The 17,462-nt window shown below is 42.0% G+C and overlaps 1 protein-coding gene across 2 annotated transcripts in view; it reads left to right on the forward strand.

The window, feature by feature from the left end:
- PLAT (plasminogen activator, tissue type) overlaps positions 1–17,462 on the forward strand; it is a 40,120-nt gene that overhangs the window by 7,886 nt on the left and 14,772 nt on the right. For both annotated transcript variants that reach the window (XM_027865597.1, XM_027865598.1), the window contains 7 exons: positions 8,187–8,280; positions 9,444–9,486; positions 10,511–10,648; positions 12,136–12,246; positions 14,015–14,189; positions 14,306–14,397; positions 16,504–16,678. In XM_027865597.1, coding sequence (XP_027721398.1) covers positions 8,215–8,280; positions 9,444–9,486; positions 10,511–10,648; positions 12,136–12,246; positions 14,015–14,189; positions 14,306–14,397; positions 16,504–16,678 — 800 coding nt within the window. In that variant the 5' untranslated portion in view covers positions 8,187–8,214. The remainder of the gene's footprint in view (positions 1–8,186; positions 8,281–9,443; positions 9,487–10,510; positions 10,649–12,135; positions 12,247–14,014; positions 14,190–14,305; positions 14,398–16,503; positions 16,679–17,462) is intronic.

Here is a 17,462-nt window from a genome sequence, read left to right on the forward strand (position 1 = left end):
TAGTGAAAATTATTGTTATTCTGTTTTAGAGAAGAGAAAACTGAGATTCAAAGAGGTTACTTGAATTGTCCATAGTATGTGTTAAAGCTAGAATTCCAATCCAAATCTCTCCTGATTCCAAATCTAGGTGATGCTAGTTCAGCTATGCCTGACTCTTCGTGACTCCATTTGGGATTTTCTTGGCAAAGATACTAGAGTGGTTTGCCATTTCCTTCTCCAGCTCATTTTATAGATGAGGAAACTGAGGCAGAGTTAAATGACTTGCCCAGGGTCACACAGCCAGTAAGTGTCTGAGGTGAGATTTGAACTCGGGTCCTCCTGATTCCAGGGTCAGTGCCCTATCCGCCTCACCATCTAGCTGCCCTGAGACCTAGTCTATTTCTTCCTCCACAACCAGTCCCAGGTGACCTAGAGACTAGGTGGATGGTAATAGAGCACTTAAGAATCAATGTTTCCATGACAATTCGGCTAATTTCCTATTTCACACCAAAACTTAAAAGAATTTTGGGGGAGGAAGAGAGAATTTTGCCCCCTTTCCACTTTGAGAGAACAGTTTAGTGTTTTTTTTTTTTTTAAATAACATTATGTCTACTCCATTTCATCAATAATGAAAAATAGGCTGGCATAGTGTTCTCCTCCTACTCTCTCCCACTCCCCTAGCTTCCTCAGGATTTATTTTTTAAAATTAGTCAAAAAGACAGAGAAGGAGCACTTGATACATAGGAAGGACCTTTATGAAAAGTTAAAAATGAATGAAAAGGGGCTTATGTAATGAAAATTTTCTTATGAAATTTGGGATCAGGGAAATGATGTGACTTAACCTCTTCACCTATCTCACAAGAGTGTAACAGCTAAATGGGAACCCCCTTCTTTCATCTCTAAGTTCAGGACTCTTTCATAATCAGTTATTTATTCTTTTTATCCATCATGTATACCAGTCATGACTGAGTTCATCAGGTTCTTTTGTGAAGGAAGATTTTTTTAAAGATCGTTTTTTTTGGTTACAAACTTAACAATCACCAAACACAAACACTCTCATATAAAACAATAAAAGAAGGAATTTGAAATGAAACCATGATCTTCTGTCCCATAGTTTCTTTTTAACTAGCGCATATTAAATTTAACAAGCTGGTAACACAATTGCCATGTTTATTTGTGTCCCTTTCTGAAATTCTCTTTATTGTATCCAGTGTAATTTTGTTTTATTGTTTGAGAACAGGATTTGAAAGAAGTTGAGCGATGAGCGGGAGGTCAATGGATTCCTCAGAGACAGAGGGATGAACAAAGTAAGAGTATAAGGTGTAGAATTGCAGAATGTTAGCCATGGAAGAAACAAGAGATTGTGTAGTCCAACATCCTCATTTCTTCAGATAAGGAAACTAAGGCCCAGAGAGATGAGATGAAGAGATTTGAATCCAGGTCTTCTGACTCCAGTTGTCTCTCCAGTACACCATGCTTTGCCCCCTTGGCTGTGAGGTACAGTGGAAACAGTGCTAGCTGTGGAGTCAGAAGACCTGCGTTCGAATCCTATCTCTGTCAGTTACTGACTATGTGACCTTAACAAAAATCTCTTATCCTTTCTGGGGCTTCATTTCCTCATCTGCAAAATGACAGGGTTGGACTAGATTGAAAACTGGGACATTAAAGTCCGTCAAGACCTTCATTTTCCAGATGAGGAAATAGTAGAGTAAAAGTAAAGTAATTTTCCCAGGTAGGATTTGAACTGAAGTTGTCCTGATTGCAAGTCTGGTGCCCTATCCACTACACCTCATTGCCTCTTATCTTTCAAATTCTCCCTTTGAGCTGTAGGTCTGTCTCAAGACTCTGGGAGTCTTTTCTCTTCTCTACACCCTCTCACTTGTCTCTGGGCTTAATTATCATCTCTATAGAGATGACTCCCAGGTATATATGTCCAGCCCTAGTGTCTCTCTCCTGAGCTCCAGTCATGCATCTTTATCTGCTATTGGGCGTTTCAGATGGAATGTCCTGGAGCCATCTTGAATTCCACAAGTTCAAATCAAAACTCTATCTTTTGCCTCAAAATTGGTGCATTTGATTGTTGGTCAGCCTCTATTCATGGATACTTTCTCCTCTCTGGGTTTTCCTGATGTTGCTCTACCTTGGTTCTCTGCCTTCCTGTCTGCTGGATCACCACCTATCTCTCATCCCCTAACTATGGGTGTCTACCCTTCCTCCCAAGGCTCTATTCTGACCCTTCTTCTCTTTCTACACTTTCTGACTTGGCGACCTTTACGGCTCCCATGGGTTCAATGATCATCTCTATGCAGATGATTCTGAGGTCTATACATCCCTTACTAGTCTCTTTGCTGAGCTCAAGTCTCATAGACTGGATGTCCCATATGCATCTCAACTTGGCATCTTCAAAATCGAGTTCATTATCTTTCTCCCTAAACCCTTCTTTTTTCTGACCTTTCTTATTTCCGTCAAAGGCACCAGAGTCCTTCCAGGTCACTTATTTTCACAACCTTTGAATCATCCCAACTTCCCATTTTCCCTCATACTTTATATTCAGTCAGTTGCTGCGTCTGGTAGATTCTCCCTTCACAACATCTCTCCTCTCTGTCTCCTCTCCACTCACACAGCTACCATCTTAGTTCTGACCACCATCCTCTCTTGCCTGGATTATTGAAATAGCCTCTTAATGGTCGTCTTCCTTGAGGCACATTCTTCACAAAGTGATATTCGTAAGTAAATTCCCGATCACATCACTCCCCTGCTCCATAAGCTCCACTGCTCCCTGTGACCTTGGACAATTCACTTAACCTTTTCCGACCTCAGTTCCTCATCCCCAAAGAGGGCTGGACCAAGTTGCCTCTGAGATGCCTTCGAGCTCCAGATCTAAGCTCTATGGATGCTTGAGGTCAAATACAGGCTCCTCTGCTTGGCATTTAAAGCTCTTCACAAGCTGACACCAAACTGTCTTTCCAAGCTGATTCCTGGTGACTTTTTCAGGCTCCTTCCTCATGCTCCAGCCAAACTGGACTGCTCGCTGCTCTCTACCTGTGTCTTTGCGTAGTCCGTCTCCCATCCCTGGAACGCCTCCCAGTTCCTCTCTTCACCTCTACCTCTTGGAATTCCTGGCTCACTTCAGGACTCAGCTTAAATGCCAGTTCCTTCCAGAAGCCTGATTCCCCCAGTCATTAACGTCCTTTGCCCTACCTCGAATCACTGGGCATTTAGTTTGTATATATCCTGGATGTCCACTTACCTGTGGACATGTATTCCTCAATATGCAATATCCTTGAGGGCAGGAGCTGTGTGGCCTACTTCTAAAGGTGTATCCCCTAGCACAGTGCTCAGCACATTGTTGTTCAATTGTTTCAATCTTGAGTGGAAGGTTAGACGAGATGGCTTCCTGGATCTCTGTTGGGTCATTTTTTCAGTCATGTCTGAATGTCCTTGACCTCACTTGGGGTTTTCTTGGCAAAGATCCTGGAGTGGTTTGCCATTTCCTTCTCCAGCTCATTTTATAGATGAAAAAACTGAGGCAGACAGGGTTAAGTGACTTGCCCAGGGTCACATAGCTGGTAAGTGTCTGAGGCTAGATTTGAACTCAGGAAGAGGAGTCTTCCTGATTCCATGTCCAGTGCTCTACCCACTGTGCCACCTAGCTCAGTCTATGCTCAGTATATAGCAGATACTTAATACATACTTATGAATGGATGCTTGTTCCTAAAGACATGCCCAAACTCATAATGGTTATATGATCCTGGTTAAATCATTTAACTTTTCTGAAACTCAGTTTGAAAGAGATAGGAGACAGGGAACTTCTCTTTCAGATGAGGAAACTCCCTTTACCAAAGCAGGTAGCGGCAGCTTAGAGAGTTGCATAGAAACTAAGAGGTCAGCTGACTTGCTCAGGGTCTCCTAGCCAGTGTGTGGGTGTGTGGGTGGGGAGGTAATTGTACAATGGTCTTTCTGGTTCTGAGGCCAGCTCTCTAACCATTATGGCACACTGCTTCTCATTTGTAAAAGGGAATTAAATTGCCTGTACAGTAAGTACCTAATTCTGCAGAGTTGTTAAGAAGATCAAAGGGTATATTACGTGGAAAGTGATCTATAAACTGTAAATGACTAGATAAATGTGAATTAATGGAAGAATTCCCCAGTTCTCCTGACTTCAGTCTCTTTCCATCGCCACTCATTAGAAAAGAGTACCAACAGTACCAACCAGGACGAAACACAGGTTTATCAGAAGGCCAGAAATGTGCCATCGGTTTGATTCCAAAATCTTTGCTGCCTGTGCCTGCAATAGCATTTTAGCTTTTAAGACCTGGACCTGGATTGCCCTCTCACTTTGTGGTACCTTTCCCTCTTGGCCTTAAAGTTCTACATTCAGTAAGTCTGCAGAAAAACAGAAGGAATCCATAGCACAACATAGTGGTTTCTTTCTTGGTGTACTTCAGATCTGAAACATCCTGTAAGTACAATCTGCTAGGGAAAAAAACTCACCTTATTGTTTGTAAAATGAACACCTGAAGATATTTTTCTAAGCTTGTCTTCTTGAAAATTTCAATTCTGAATCAACCTTATTTCTCCTCTCTTCAATCTCACCAGCTATATCATCTGAAGAATTTCCCATTGATACCACCAAGAGAGATAAGAAATGTTCAAAATCTATCCTGCAGATCCATTGTACAACTTACTGGGTTTTTCTTTTTTTGGGGGGGGGCGGGGGTTTGCATTCTCCCTTTCCTTTGCCCAGGCAGTTGTCCCTGACCCCTACCTACCCCCAACTTCTCTGACAAAGGACAGACAAGGAAACTTTTCATGTACCATCCCCCCTCCCCTTGGCTCTCTTCCATCAATTTCACTGGCTCACTCTGCTGGCCTGGTGACTAAGTCTTTTGTCATCTTTCCATCCCACCAGCCCCTCCAGCTGCTCTAATGGGCTCTGTTTATGCAGCATGGGTTCAGCAACAGTTCTGTTTGTGTGTGAGACTAGCTTGAACTGGATTAGCTCTGTGTGTGTGTGTGTAGCTGCTGAGGAGGGGGAGTGTTAGTAGGGAGGTAGCGGGAATGGAAGTCAATAGGAAAGCACCCTCACTGAGAGCCAGATTAAAAAACCAGGAAAATGCCTGGTAGCAAGTGAAAATGAAAATAACTTCCCCTTTCCCTGTTTTCTTGTGTCCTAAATGCAAAGAGGGCTCTGTGTCCACAATGCTGTTGGACATTCTTATCCAAATTTCCTTGCTGATACTCAACAGAGGGAATCTTTTCCTCTGAGGGAAGAATAACATTTTTTTTTTTAAACTTCAAAAGAACTGACAATGAAAGTGTGGGTATTCCTTCCATTTATGTAAAAGATCACAGTTCCTCCATACTTTAGTTGGTTTCCTGGGTTGCTGTGGCTAAAAAAGAAAAAAACAACAATAACAAAAAAAAAAAAAACAAACCCAAAAAAACCCCTCAACTCCCATTGTTCAACCTCCTGATGGAGACCTTCTCTGTGCTTAGCTAGACTAGTGCTTGGATGAGACACAGTCTGTTTCCCAGTCTGTAGTCAGGTTTTCCTTTCCAATTTGGTGGGACCTGCCAGGCCTTATGCTCTATTGACTCAGAGACTTTGAAAACTCAGGGTGACCTCCACGCTCCAGTGAGACGTTAGAGGGGCGCTTTAGGGGAGGCAGGCCAACAGGTAAACAGAAAGGTAAAAAATGAATTCTTCCTTCATTTTCCAGCACTTAGGATTGTGTTCAGTTGGTGGCATCTGGGGTTCCTGAAAGATGGAACTTAGTGGGTGTCAACTCAGTTCAAGCACCTACCATGGGCTATGTACTATGTATGTGATCAGTTATTATGTACTACATATATGATCAGTGTTAGGGATGAGAAGATGAAACTGGGTATCATATCCAGGGAAAAATAGCATTTGTATGGTGCTTTCAGGTTTGCAAAGGCTTTTCTTATGTTATTTCATTTGATTCAGGAAAGACAAGGTAATAGTAAAGGGGAGATGAGCAAGGAGTAATCAAAATGGAAGGGGCTGGTTAATTTAGGATGCAAGAATAAAGGAGTTAAATTCATTCATTCATTTATTCCATATTTATTGAGATATCTGAGATGTGCAGGGCACTATCCTGCATACTGTGATGGGCATTAAGCCTTCGTGGTCAGGCTAAAGTAATAACTAAGTGGGGTACCAATTTATAAATATGTAAAATCTGCAAATACTAAGAAGAGAAATTTATTTGAGAACCACCACTTGAGGAATTAGCAATGGGATGAAATCCAGAAGAGGAACTTAAAGGGAAAATTAGGAAAAAATGGAGAAAGGGGAAATTTAGGGAAAGCAGGAGAAATTCCCTGTGCTCAGAATATTACATGTGTGTCAGTTTGGCGATACCTTGGAATTTTCTCTCCTTTCTTTTGGAATGGCCAAGAAATGAAAATCCTAGGCCCTTTCCTGTGTGTGAAGTAAAGTCATTTCAAAAAGCAGCAGGTGGAAGTGGGCATGTTCTGAGCTGCCCAAGTCACATGAAGACCCAAACACTGGACTTTTATTTCCTTCAAGGAAGGGAGAGGAATTGGGAGTGAGGACAGACACCATTAGCAGGAAATCCCTCTGAGTTCATGCAGTACATTCTTTTTTGGGAATCCTTCTACATCAAATAACCCTGCATATCCTCCTTCCCACCCTCCCAAACCCTCATCTCTATCGCTCTTCATGCCTTAATTTTTCTTCTGTTTCCAGTTACCAGTTGCCCAGGAAGAGTTCAGTCAGGTATAATGAGCCCCCTCGCCTCTCATTCACCCTGAAAAGATCAAGTGGGAAGGTGGGGGATGACTTAACTTTGGCAGGAGTTTTATAAAAGAACAAAGAGGAAGTCAGTAAAAGACAGGAATAAAGGCTTGGAGAGTAAAGGTTCAGCTGGAGTTGTCTCTGAACAGATGGAGGAAGCCTAGTTCCTTAGAGCCTTGGGGGAAGAAAGGGGAGGTAAAGAGGAGGGAATGGGATCAAGAGATTGTTGTGACTGAAGGGAAATGAGTCAAAGGAAGAAAGGCATTGATTTAATTCTGGTGGATGAAGGAGTGAGATGGCTTGCCAGACCACAAAATAACACCCCAACCAACTAACCCAGTTTAAGTGCCAAGGGCAAGACCGGAGGGAAAGGCAAATGGAAACTGGAAGACTGGGATCCAGGAATAGATGAGTTGGATACTGCAAACAGGATGCTTGCTCTCATTTCTACCCATTCCCACATTCAGCACCATTCACAGAAAATGAGACAGTTGGTTGGGCTTGGGGCAGGGAGAGGAGTGACATTTGCTGGTAAGCATCAGGAATAGCTCTAGAATCTGTGTCAGTAGCGATGATAGCACTGAGGACAGATTGAGGCTCAGCTAGTGCTGATGTGCCAGCAATAAGTTATAAATAACTTAATAATTTCCTCTGGAAAAATGAGAGACAGAGACAGAGGGAGACAGAGAGAGATGGAGAAAGACAGAGACAGAGACAGGGAGAAAGAGAGAGAGAGAGAGAGAGAGAGAGAGAGAGAGAGAGAGAGAGAGAGAGAGAGAGAGAGAGAGTTTGCATTGCTTTAGTATACTTTAGTTAGCCCCAGGCAGCAGTCAGGAATCACTTCTATAGGAACTCAGGCTAGGGTGCTTGATTGGCTATGAAAAAGTGCCACTGAACGCCTTCTCTTTCAGTCTATAGATGGATGTATCTTCTGACCATTGGTGCTGGTATTTTCCATTCTTTACCTTCCCTCTAAAACCTGCTTCTCTGTCTGACATCAATGCTTGGATCACTGGTTACTACAATGTACCTGGTCCAGCTGAAATCTTTATTTTTTTACTTTTCCTTCTCCCTTGCCTCTCACATCCAATCAAATCCCAAGCCTTGTCAATTCCACTTTGGCAACATTTCTCAAATCTGTTTCCTCAACTAGACTGTAAGATCCTTGAGGACAGAGACAGTGTTATCTCTCAACTTCGTGTCTTTCTAAAGTTTAGAGCAATGTTCTGTATACAGTAAGTGCTTAATAAACATTTAATACTTAATTCAGTTTGGTTCTACATCCAGACAAAGAAGGATTCAGTCATATTAGAGCTACAGCATCTTGTACGTGTTCAATAAATACTGATTGATTGACTGGATTTTGTGGTTCCCTTCCAGTTCTCATCTCACAATATTAATCCCATTCTTCTCTTTTTTTAAGGACTTGAAGGAAATCAAAGAAGGGAAGTATGAAAATGACAGGAGAATTCTTCGGTTTTCTGTTGTTATATGGAGTAATCTCTCTCTCTAGCCAGGTAAGGAGCCTGTTCACCTACATTATACACATTGTCATATGAGGGTCGGCTGAAGGAGCTGGGCATGTTTGAGGGCTTGTCAAGTAGAAGAGACAACTGGCATGTTCTCTTAGGTCCCAGAAGTTAGAATTCAGAGTGATGATTAGAAATCGCAAAGAGACAAATTGATGATAGCTCTACTTTGAGCTATCCAAATGGCCTATGGTGGTAATCTGGTCCAACTCTCTTTTCCCCAAGGTTACAGAAGTAGTAAGTGGCTAGCTGGGCTACCTTGGAGCTGATGGGTTCTCCCTCTCAAGACGATGTCACACAGAGGCTGACTGATCACTTACTGGGGGTGTTGTGCTAGAGACTTCTTCTTGGTTATGCATTGGACTAGATGGCTGCCAACTCCTTTATGTGAGAGCATGGAGCAGGCCCCCAGTAAATATGTGATTTGTGATGGAAGAGTCCTGGACCTAGAAAGTCAGCAAACCTCCTCCTATAGGAGTCATCTTAGAGATATCTGGTTCAATCCCCTCATTTTGCAGAGAAGGAAACTAAGACCCAGAAAGGTTGTACTTTGCCCAATGTCCATGGTGAGATCATGACAAGAAAAGTGCCCAGGTCGGCTGACTATCATGAAACAAGTATTTGTTGAGAGCCTACAATGTGCTCTCACAAAGGCCAGATGTTTGTGGAGATACAGAAGTATAAGGTACAGTCCCTTGCTTAAAGGAGATCACAGTCTGGCTGAGGAGATAGCATATAGACTCTTCTGGAAAAGACACCTACAAATGCCAGGTGTAAGTGCCAAATGGAAGCGTGACCTGGGCAAAAGCAACGCAAGAGTCCGTGGAAAGGTGGCATCTGTGTGGGGGGTGAGGTGATCAGGGAAGACTTCCTGGAGAAGGTGGACTTTACTGGGGCCTGGAATGATGGGTAGGATTTAGATAGGTGGGAGAAGTGGAACTGAATTCCCAGTAAGGAGAAATTAGCTTGAAGGGAGAGAAAAACAGGAGCTAATAAGATAATAATAATTATAATAATAATAAGATAACAATTCTCATTGGAGAGATTACCTTAGGTGGCCGCCTGGTTTGACAGGTGCTTACTAAATAGTTCTTTCCTGAGACATTGCCAGCATTCACCTATCCCCCTTTTCTCCCCTGGTTTCTTTGCAGGACCTTCACAACCGTTTTAAACGAGGAGCTAGATCCTACACAGGTGAGTGAGAGGTGGGGTTGGTGAGGAGAGGTTTGAGAAAGCAGACGGCATGTAAGGAGTCAATTAAACTAGGGGGGAAGGCAGAAGTGGGGTAGTTAAGGATGTTCTTAATGCACGCACGACCCTGTTTGCACAAGCTGTGCCAAAGTTATGTTTTGTAAGGAGAGCAAGTCTGTTGAGATAGATATACTCATGTGTATATTATGCATATCTATATGCTATTAATGATTGTTAAACAATGATCATTGTGTTGTTCAACATATCTTCAACAAGCATGTATGAAGTACCTGCTATATACCAGGCACTGTTCATCAATTCATTCATTCAATAAATATTTATTGAACATCTGCTAGGTACAAGGAAATGTCCTAGGCACCATAGGTGATACAAAGCATGGTTCCTGTCCTATGAGAGCAAGATAGTCATGGAGTCATAAATCCTAAAGGACATTAGGGATTACAGATCATTTAGGCAAATGTCTGTTATTTCCAGAGAAGGAACCAAAGTCCAGAGAAGGGAAGAGATTTTCCCGAGCCCACACAGCTAGTTAGTGTCAAAGCTGGAACTCAAACCCTTTTTGAGTCAGAGCTTCTGACTCCCAGTCCAGTATTCTTTCCTGGGCTGTAATCCCAGCTCCACCAAGAACTGCTTTCTGGGTGAGAGGCTGTTTAACCTCTCTGTGACTCAATTTCTTTCCATTTGTAAAATTTAGCTATCACCTCTGACTGTCACCTATTCTACTCACTGCGGTTAAGAAAGAAAGTCCAAGATGCCATTTGGAAGGGAACTTTACAGTTTTCTCATCTGTAAAATGGGGATAATAATACCTATTTTAGTACCTCTCTCACAGAGTTGTTAACCTATATAACACATTGAAAATGCTTTGCAAACTTTAAAGTACTATATAAATATCAACTATTATTATTATCACTAAACTGTGGGATTTCTCTTTATGGGATGAAGGGGGCTGCGTACTATTTAATGCATAAAACACTAAAGAGAGTTGTCCTGCTTCTTGTTATAGGTACCTGCAAAGATGAAGAAACCCAGATGGTTTACAAGAAAGGGCAATCATGGCTACGTCCTGCACTCAGAAGTAACCGGGTAGAATTTTGCAGGTGTGATAATGGCTACCCCCGGTGTCACAGCACACCTGTCCAAAGTAAGCATCGCTATTGAGGTTTACCCTTAAAACTCCAAATAATCAATCTCACTCATGGGAATTTTGTCCTTAGAAGGCCACGGAACTTTTAAAAAATTTTTTTAAATTTTAGACTTAAATACTAAAACTTAAACATGTAATAAGAAAGGAAAAAAATATTATAAATTTAAGTATTAAAACTTACATATAAAATAAGAAAAGAAAAAAATGTCATGTGTACAGCAGAATGCAAGAGAGGATTCAAAACATACAGCAATAAATTTCCATTTCAGGAAAGCCTATATGCTAAATACTACACCTTATATTGAGAGCTGTCAATCTTTGTTTCCTTGTAAGTTTTCTTTTGTTCTCTGCTGTGCACTTTTTATTTCATTCTTTTTCCTCCCTCCTCCCTGCCCAGGCTACAGTTAAGCATGGAGATATATATGCATGTATATATGTATATGTATATATACATACATATATGGATATATACACATACATACATGTATACATATACACGCATATAAACACATACTTTTCCTAACAGATTCTATTCCTAATCTCTGTTTTTATGTTTGTGTATCTCTCTTATTTCCTATCCCTCCTGACTCCTCTACTTTACTTCTACCTGCTACATTGCCCTCCTATTACTTAATCCACCCCCCCAAAGATCCCTCCCTTATCCTCCCATTCCTATAAATATAAACACTCTTTTATACACCCCTTTGGCCTGTTCCCTCACCCTCCCCTCTAAAGATCCTCCTTTATCCTCCCACAGCACTTTTGAGAGAGAGAGACAGAGACACAGAGACAGAGACAGACCCAGACAGAGACAGAAAGGTGTTGGGAGGACTGAATCTTCTTCCCAGGACCTCTGTAAAATGCCTCCCCTCCTCCCCTCTGCCTATTGAAATATTTTCTGTCCTTTAAGAGACAGGTAAAATGCCACCTCCTCCAGGAAGCTGATCCTGATTGCCTAGATCACATGTTCCATAAGTGCAAGGGCCTAGACCTTAGCTAACCTTTGCATTGTACTGAGTATGAACCACAGGGCTCTGCATATAGTAGGTGCTTGGTAAATGCTTGTTGAAGTACTAGTGACAAAAGGAATAACTGAGCCCTAATGGAAGATTTATTGCTAAAGTAACTAAGAATGACTGGGCCTGAAGTGAATGTGAAAATGTAGCAGGACATGGGGCAGCTAGGTGGCACAGGGGATAGACCACTGGCCTATCGGGGGGGGGGGAACCTGAGTTCAAATGTGACCTCAGACACTTGACATTTTCTAGCTGTGTGACCCTGGGCAAGTCACTTAACCCCATTACCTAGCCAAAAAAAAAAAAAAAAAAAGAAAATGTAGCAGGACAAGAAAGAAGAGGGAGGACAAGATGATGAGGAAGAGATGAAATGTAGAGGGCGGGGAGCTGTCTTTGGTTATACACTATCCTTTTTTTCCCCTTAGGATTACTTTGAAAAGTGACTCCATTTTTCTTTGCATTTAACAGCTTGCAGTGAGCCAAGGTGCTTCAATGGTGGCATTTGCAAGCAGGCCTTGTATTTCTTCGATTTTGTCTGCCAGTGTCCCAGAGGCTTTACAGGAAAACAATGTGAAATAGGTAAGTGGTTGAATGAGTGAATAAACCCCAGCTCCACAGAGGAAGGCAGAGTGTCAGAATAAGCCCAGGTCCAGTCAAGGGACCAGAGAGGGTAACATTGAAGTTTTAGGAGTAAGAGGTTATGCGACCTAGCAGAAGGAGTTCTGTTTCTACGTCCAAGGTATATAGCTAGCTACCAATGGTGTTCAGTTGTTTTTTTATGTCCAACTATTTGTGTCCCCATTTGGGATTATTATTATTATTATTATTTTTTTTCGTATGGCAATTGGGGTTAAGTGATTTGTCCAGAGTCTCACAGCTAGTGAGTGTTATGTGTCTGAGGCTGGATTTGAACTCAGGTCCTCCTGACTCCAGAGCCGGTGCTCTATCCATTGTGCCACCTAGCTGCCCCTAGGATTTTCTTAACAAAGATACCAAAATGGTTTGCCATTTTTTTCTCTAGCTTGAAGAGGTTTGGGGTAGAGGTCAGGGGTGCTGGGACCCCAAGAATGCCAAGGCAGAGTTGCCTGGAATGAATTCACACACTCAAGCCATCTTTCAGTCAAGAGACAGTTTGTTGTAATACCAATAGAAGAGGGCAGAGTTCCTTTGGGGAACTTGCAATCTAATGGGGGCGAATCTAGAGCTTATGTAGAAAAGGTGTATGGGAAAGGAATGCTAGGGATACTAATTAGGTAATCTAGGGGTCCAGGTGTCTTGGGAGCTATAGATGGGAAAGCACAGGGAGTATACCAGACATTGAGGGAGTTGTCAGACGCTTGGACCTTGGGGATCTGGCATGAGAGAGAATCCTTGGGCCAGCCAGGGACAAAACTCCTTGGACCAGGCATGCATCTGTCTGTTCTGATAAAAGAATGTGTTCTTCAACAAGAGAAAATTTTCTCATAGGACAGGGGCCTAATGAGAAATTGGGAGGCTGGGGCCTGAGCACTCCATCAAGTTCATTTTACAGATAAGGAAACTGAGGCAAACAGGGTTAAGTGACTTGCCCAAGGTTACACAGCTAGTTAAGTATCCAAGGTCAGATTTGAACTCAGGTCTTCCTGACCCTACATCCGGTGCTCTATCTACTTCCACCTAGCTGTTCTTGGGGATAGGAATTTGCCCCTTATTCCTTTTGAGGACTTTTCCTTTAGGACCTGGATTTGTCAGCCCCCTTCTCTCCCAGGCATAGAGATCAGAAGTTCTGCAGATGGTCTGTGGACCCAGGAAGTTCAGCCACCACCTCTGTCATTAGCCAGCAGCATGACATCACTCAAGTTGCCTAAGCACTCCAGGTCTCAGTGTCCTTTGGCCATTGGTGTATTCTCATGTGATTGTTGGGCGATATGTTGGGAGACAAAAAAGCAATGGGTTTGAAGTTGGGAGTCATGGATTCAACTGCTGGTGTCTGCTACTTAATACCTGAGTGATCTTGGACAAGTCATTTAAATTCTCTTCGGTACTCATCGTCTATAAAATAAGGATACGGGACTAAATGATCTTCAAGGTTCTTTCCAGTTCAAAATATAATCAAGGTTCTTTCTAGCTTAAAATGATATGAGGCAGGGGCAGGTAGGTGACATAGTGGATAGAGCTCTGGCCTTGGAGTCAGAAGGACCTGAGTTCAAATCCGGCCTCAGACGTATAACACTCACTAGCTGTGTGAGCCTGGGAGATTGCCTCACCAAAACAAAACAAAAGATGTGAGGCAAAATTCTTTAAAAACGATTATCAAAAAATCAGATTATTTAATGCGTTATTTTATTATATTTCTCCTTCTAATCAGATACTAATGCAGAGTGCTACGAAGACAAGGGCTTCACCTACAGGGGGATGTGGAGCACAAGTGAAAGTGGGGCTGAGTGTGCAAACTGGAGGCAGAGTGGCCTGTACTCCAAACAGTACAACGGGCAGAGGCCAAACGCCCTCAAGCTGGGACTTGGGAACCACAACTATTGCAGGTGAATGAGACTTGTTTTGGCTCTGAGAGGGTTTCTCCGGGAAGGGTCCCCAAAAACCTTGGTAATGTTGGAGATGAGTAGAATTTCTAATCCTCCCTCTGCCCTCTGACATTTAGGAACCCAGACAAAAGCTCCAAGCCCTGGTGTTACATCTTCAAGGATGGATTTTATATCGGGGAGTACTGCAGCATCCCGTCCTGCTCAAAGAGTGAGTGCCTAAGGGGCACATTTGGTCTGAACATTCCCACTGGCCTTGACGGAGAGAGGAAACCACCAGGTTGGGGGGTAAAGCAGCTGGGAGGCAAGGCTGCCCTTGCTTCAGAGAAGAGCAGAAAAAGAACAGGATGGTGTCTGACTTGTTTCAGTGGAAACAAAGTTAGAGGTTGTTTTGGTTTTCAGAAGCAAGGAAAGAACAGGCTTCCTACACAGTTTGATTCAATTCAGCAAACATTTGTCAGACACCCACTATGTAGAGAGCACTGTGTTAGGCGATGGGGATTTAAAAAAGAAAAAGAAAAACCAAAGGCCTTGTCATTGGAAGATTGTAGTCTAACGGTGTAACAGAGAGAAGACAGGCTTACAAGCATGTTATGATGTTTTATCAAAGCCTTCTTCTCTACCAAAGCCTCATTGTGATGGACAAGTGACCCTGGGTTCTCAAAGGCTAGGTTAACAGAGCACAATTTCTGGCCGGTCCTACTGAACTATGAGGATGAGCCAGTAATAGACTATGTCAGCTGTCCAAGGATCAACCTAGTTTAGTTCAGAGATGCTTTTTACCATCATACTAGTGACTAAGTGATGACTTAATTTTTTTTTACAATAGCAATGCAAGGAGACCTTTTATTAAGGTATAAGGGGGGTTACCATCTGCATTATTAGAAAGGAGGCCTGTATGGCTCTTCGGAAGAAGTATGAGAAATGATGTTAAGTGCATAGGAGAGGTGTAGGTTTGTTTTTTTTTTAAGAGATCATTTCTAGGAATAACTTCATAAATTGATGGCTCCTATGCTGGGCCTTGGAGGAAGAGAAGAATTTCAGCAGGCAGAGATGAAGTGCAATATTATTCCCAACCTAAGGGACAGTGTGTGCAAAAGCAGAAAGGCATGCAAAGGCCAAATTGGAGAATGGTGAGAAGTGAATGATAGAATGACGACTATGAAGGCTGAGCCTGGACTGTGGAGGGCTTTGAATACCAAGTTAAAGAGTTTGTATTTGGTTTGGCAGGCAATGAGGAGTCACCAAAATTTTTTAAGCAGAGAAGCAATAGATTATTTAGAAGGCTAATACAATCATCTGGGTAGCTAGATGTTTCAGCGGATGAAGTACCAGGCCTGGAGTCAGGAAGATTCATCTTCCTGAGTTCAAATCTGGTCTCAGACATTAGTTGTGTGACCCTGGGCAAGTCACTTGCCCCATTTGCCTCAGTTTCCTCATCTGTAAAATCAGATGGAGAAGGAAATAGCAAACCAGTGCAGTATCTCTTGCCCCAAAATGGCGTCATGAAGAGTCAAACTCTACTGAAAAAAACTGAACAACAACCACAAACAATACAATCATCCAGGCAAGAGAGGAGTACCTGTATGAGGGTGGAAGCAATGAGAGTAGAGAGAAACGGAAAAAATACTCTAAGAGATAATGTTGAGGGAGAATTGATTTGATTTTGTGTTTGATAGGTTGGGGGGAAGGGTAAAGGATAGGAAAGAGCTTTAAATAAGGATTTAAGCATCTAGGTGACTAGGATAATGACGTAGAAATTGCAAAATAGAAAGAGAAGCAAGAGTAGGTTAACAGAAGCATATTTTATCACTACAGAACTATTCTAGTATCTGACAGTGTATAAAGGTGGGAATTCAAGGGGAAACAAGTCACTCCATTGTATCATAGCGCCCCATCACCCTATGGATCGCTAATACCTCAGAAGCTATGATTTTCAGTCTTGGTTTTATCCCTGATTTGCAATGCAGCTATGAGGGACATTCTTTAATCCCTCTGGGTCAGTTTCCCAAGAAGCAAAATAGAGGGGTTTGAAAAAGTGATTGCTAAGGTTCCTTCTACCTCCAAAACACTAACAACTGATAATATTAAGTGGGACAGTTTATCAATTGTTTCTGTTAGAGAGAGAAGGAAGCAGTTTCTCCTTGGACTTGAGAAAATAAAAAGGAAGTGATAAAATTTCAGATCCTCCCGAAAAGGAGAAGTTTGGTATCCCAATTCATCTTACCCAGCTCTAAGCCCTCCCAGAAAGGATTACTATTCATTTGTTTTCTTATTTATTTTTTGTTTCACACTTTTTTTCCCCTTCTTAATCTAGGTCTCACTAACGATTGCTTTACTGGAAATGGCACATTGTACCGGGGTATTCAGAGCAGAACTGAATCAGGCAATTCTTGCCTGAAGTGGAATTCCCCACGTCTGATACTTAAAACTTACACAGCATGGAAGAAGAATGCACATGACTTGGGCCTGGGCAGTCATAATTTTTGCCGGTAGGTTTGTATTTGTATGTATGACTCTGGATTTTATGTGGGGGGAGGGGAGAAAGAGTGAGTAAGGGTAATATTGGATGTTTCAAGTTAAAATATTAAGAGATTTTTGTGGCTTTGTCTGTCATAGAATTCCAAGAATTTTCATATAGCTTCCATATCTTCACAAATTTCCTGTGAAAATAGATTTCTACTCTCATTTTCCTGATGGGGAAAAAAAGCCCAAGTCACAGAAAGGTGACTCACATAGTCATTCAAAGAATCAAATGTAGAACACAGGTGTCATGATTCCCAGCTATTGAATTGCTCTATGATGTATCTTTTCCCAGGTTCCCCTTTTCCTCTAAAACCCTTTCTAAGAATAGTGGCTCGAATTTATATAGAAATTTAAGATTTGCAAAGCACTTTATAAATATTCACTCATTTTATCCCCACAACAACCTTGTGAGGTAGGTGCTATTATTATCCCTATTTTACAGATGGGGAAACTGAGGCAGAACAAGGTTAAGAGCTTATCTCAGGCTCTCTGAGTTAATAAGTATCTGAGGCAGGATATGAACTTGGGTCTTCCTGAAGCCAGCTCTAGTGCTCTATCCACTGAGCTATCAAGCTACCTCTGTAAACAAAGAAATTTTCTTTCTATAAATAAAAAAAAAAAGCAAGCAGACAAACAAATGAATGCATGGATCTGTGACAGTTTTCCCAGCATCCATTATATAACAATGTAATTCATTCCTAAAAAAAATTATTTTTAGATGATTATATATGCTTCGTTGGTGTGTTATGT

Source organism: Vombatus ursinus, unplaced genomic scaffold, assembly GCF_900497805.2.
Source record: "Vombatus ursinus unplaced genomic scaffold, bare-nosed wombat genome assembly UNPS02014778.1, whole genome shotgun sequence".
Classification (NCBI taxonomy): Eukaryota; Metazoa; Chordata; class Mammalia; order Diprotodontia; family Vombatidae; genus Vombatus; species Vombatus ursinus.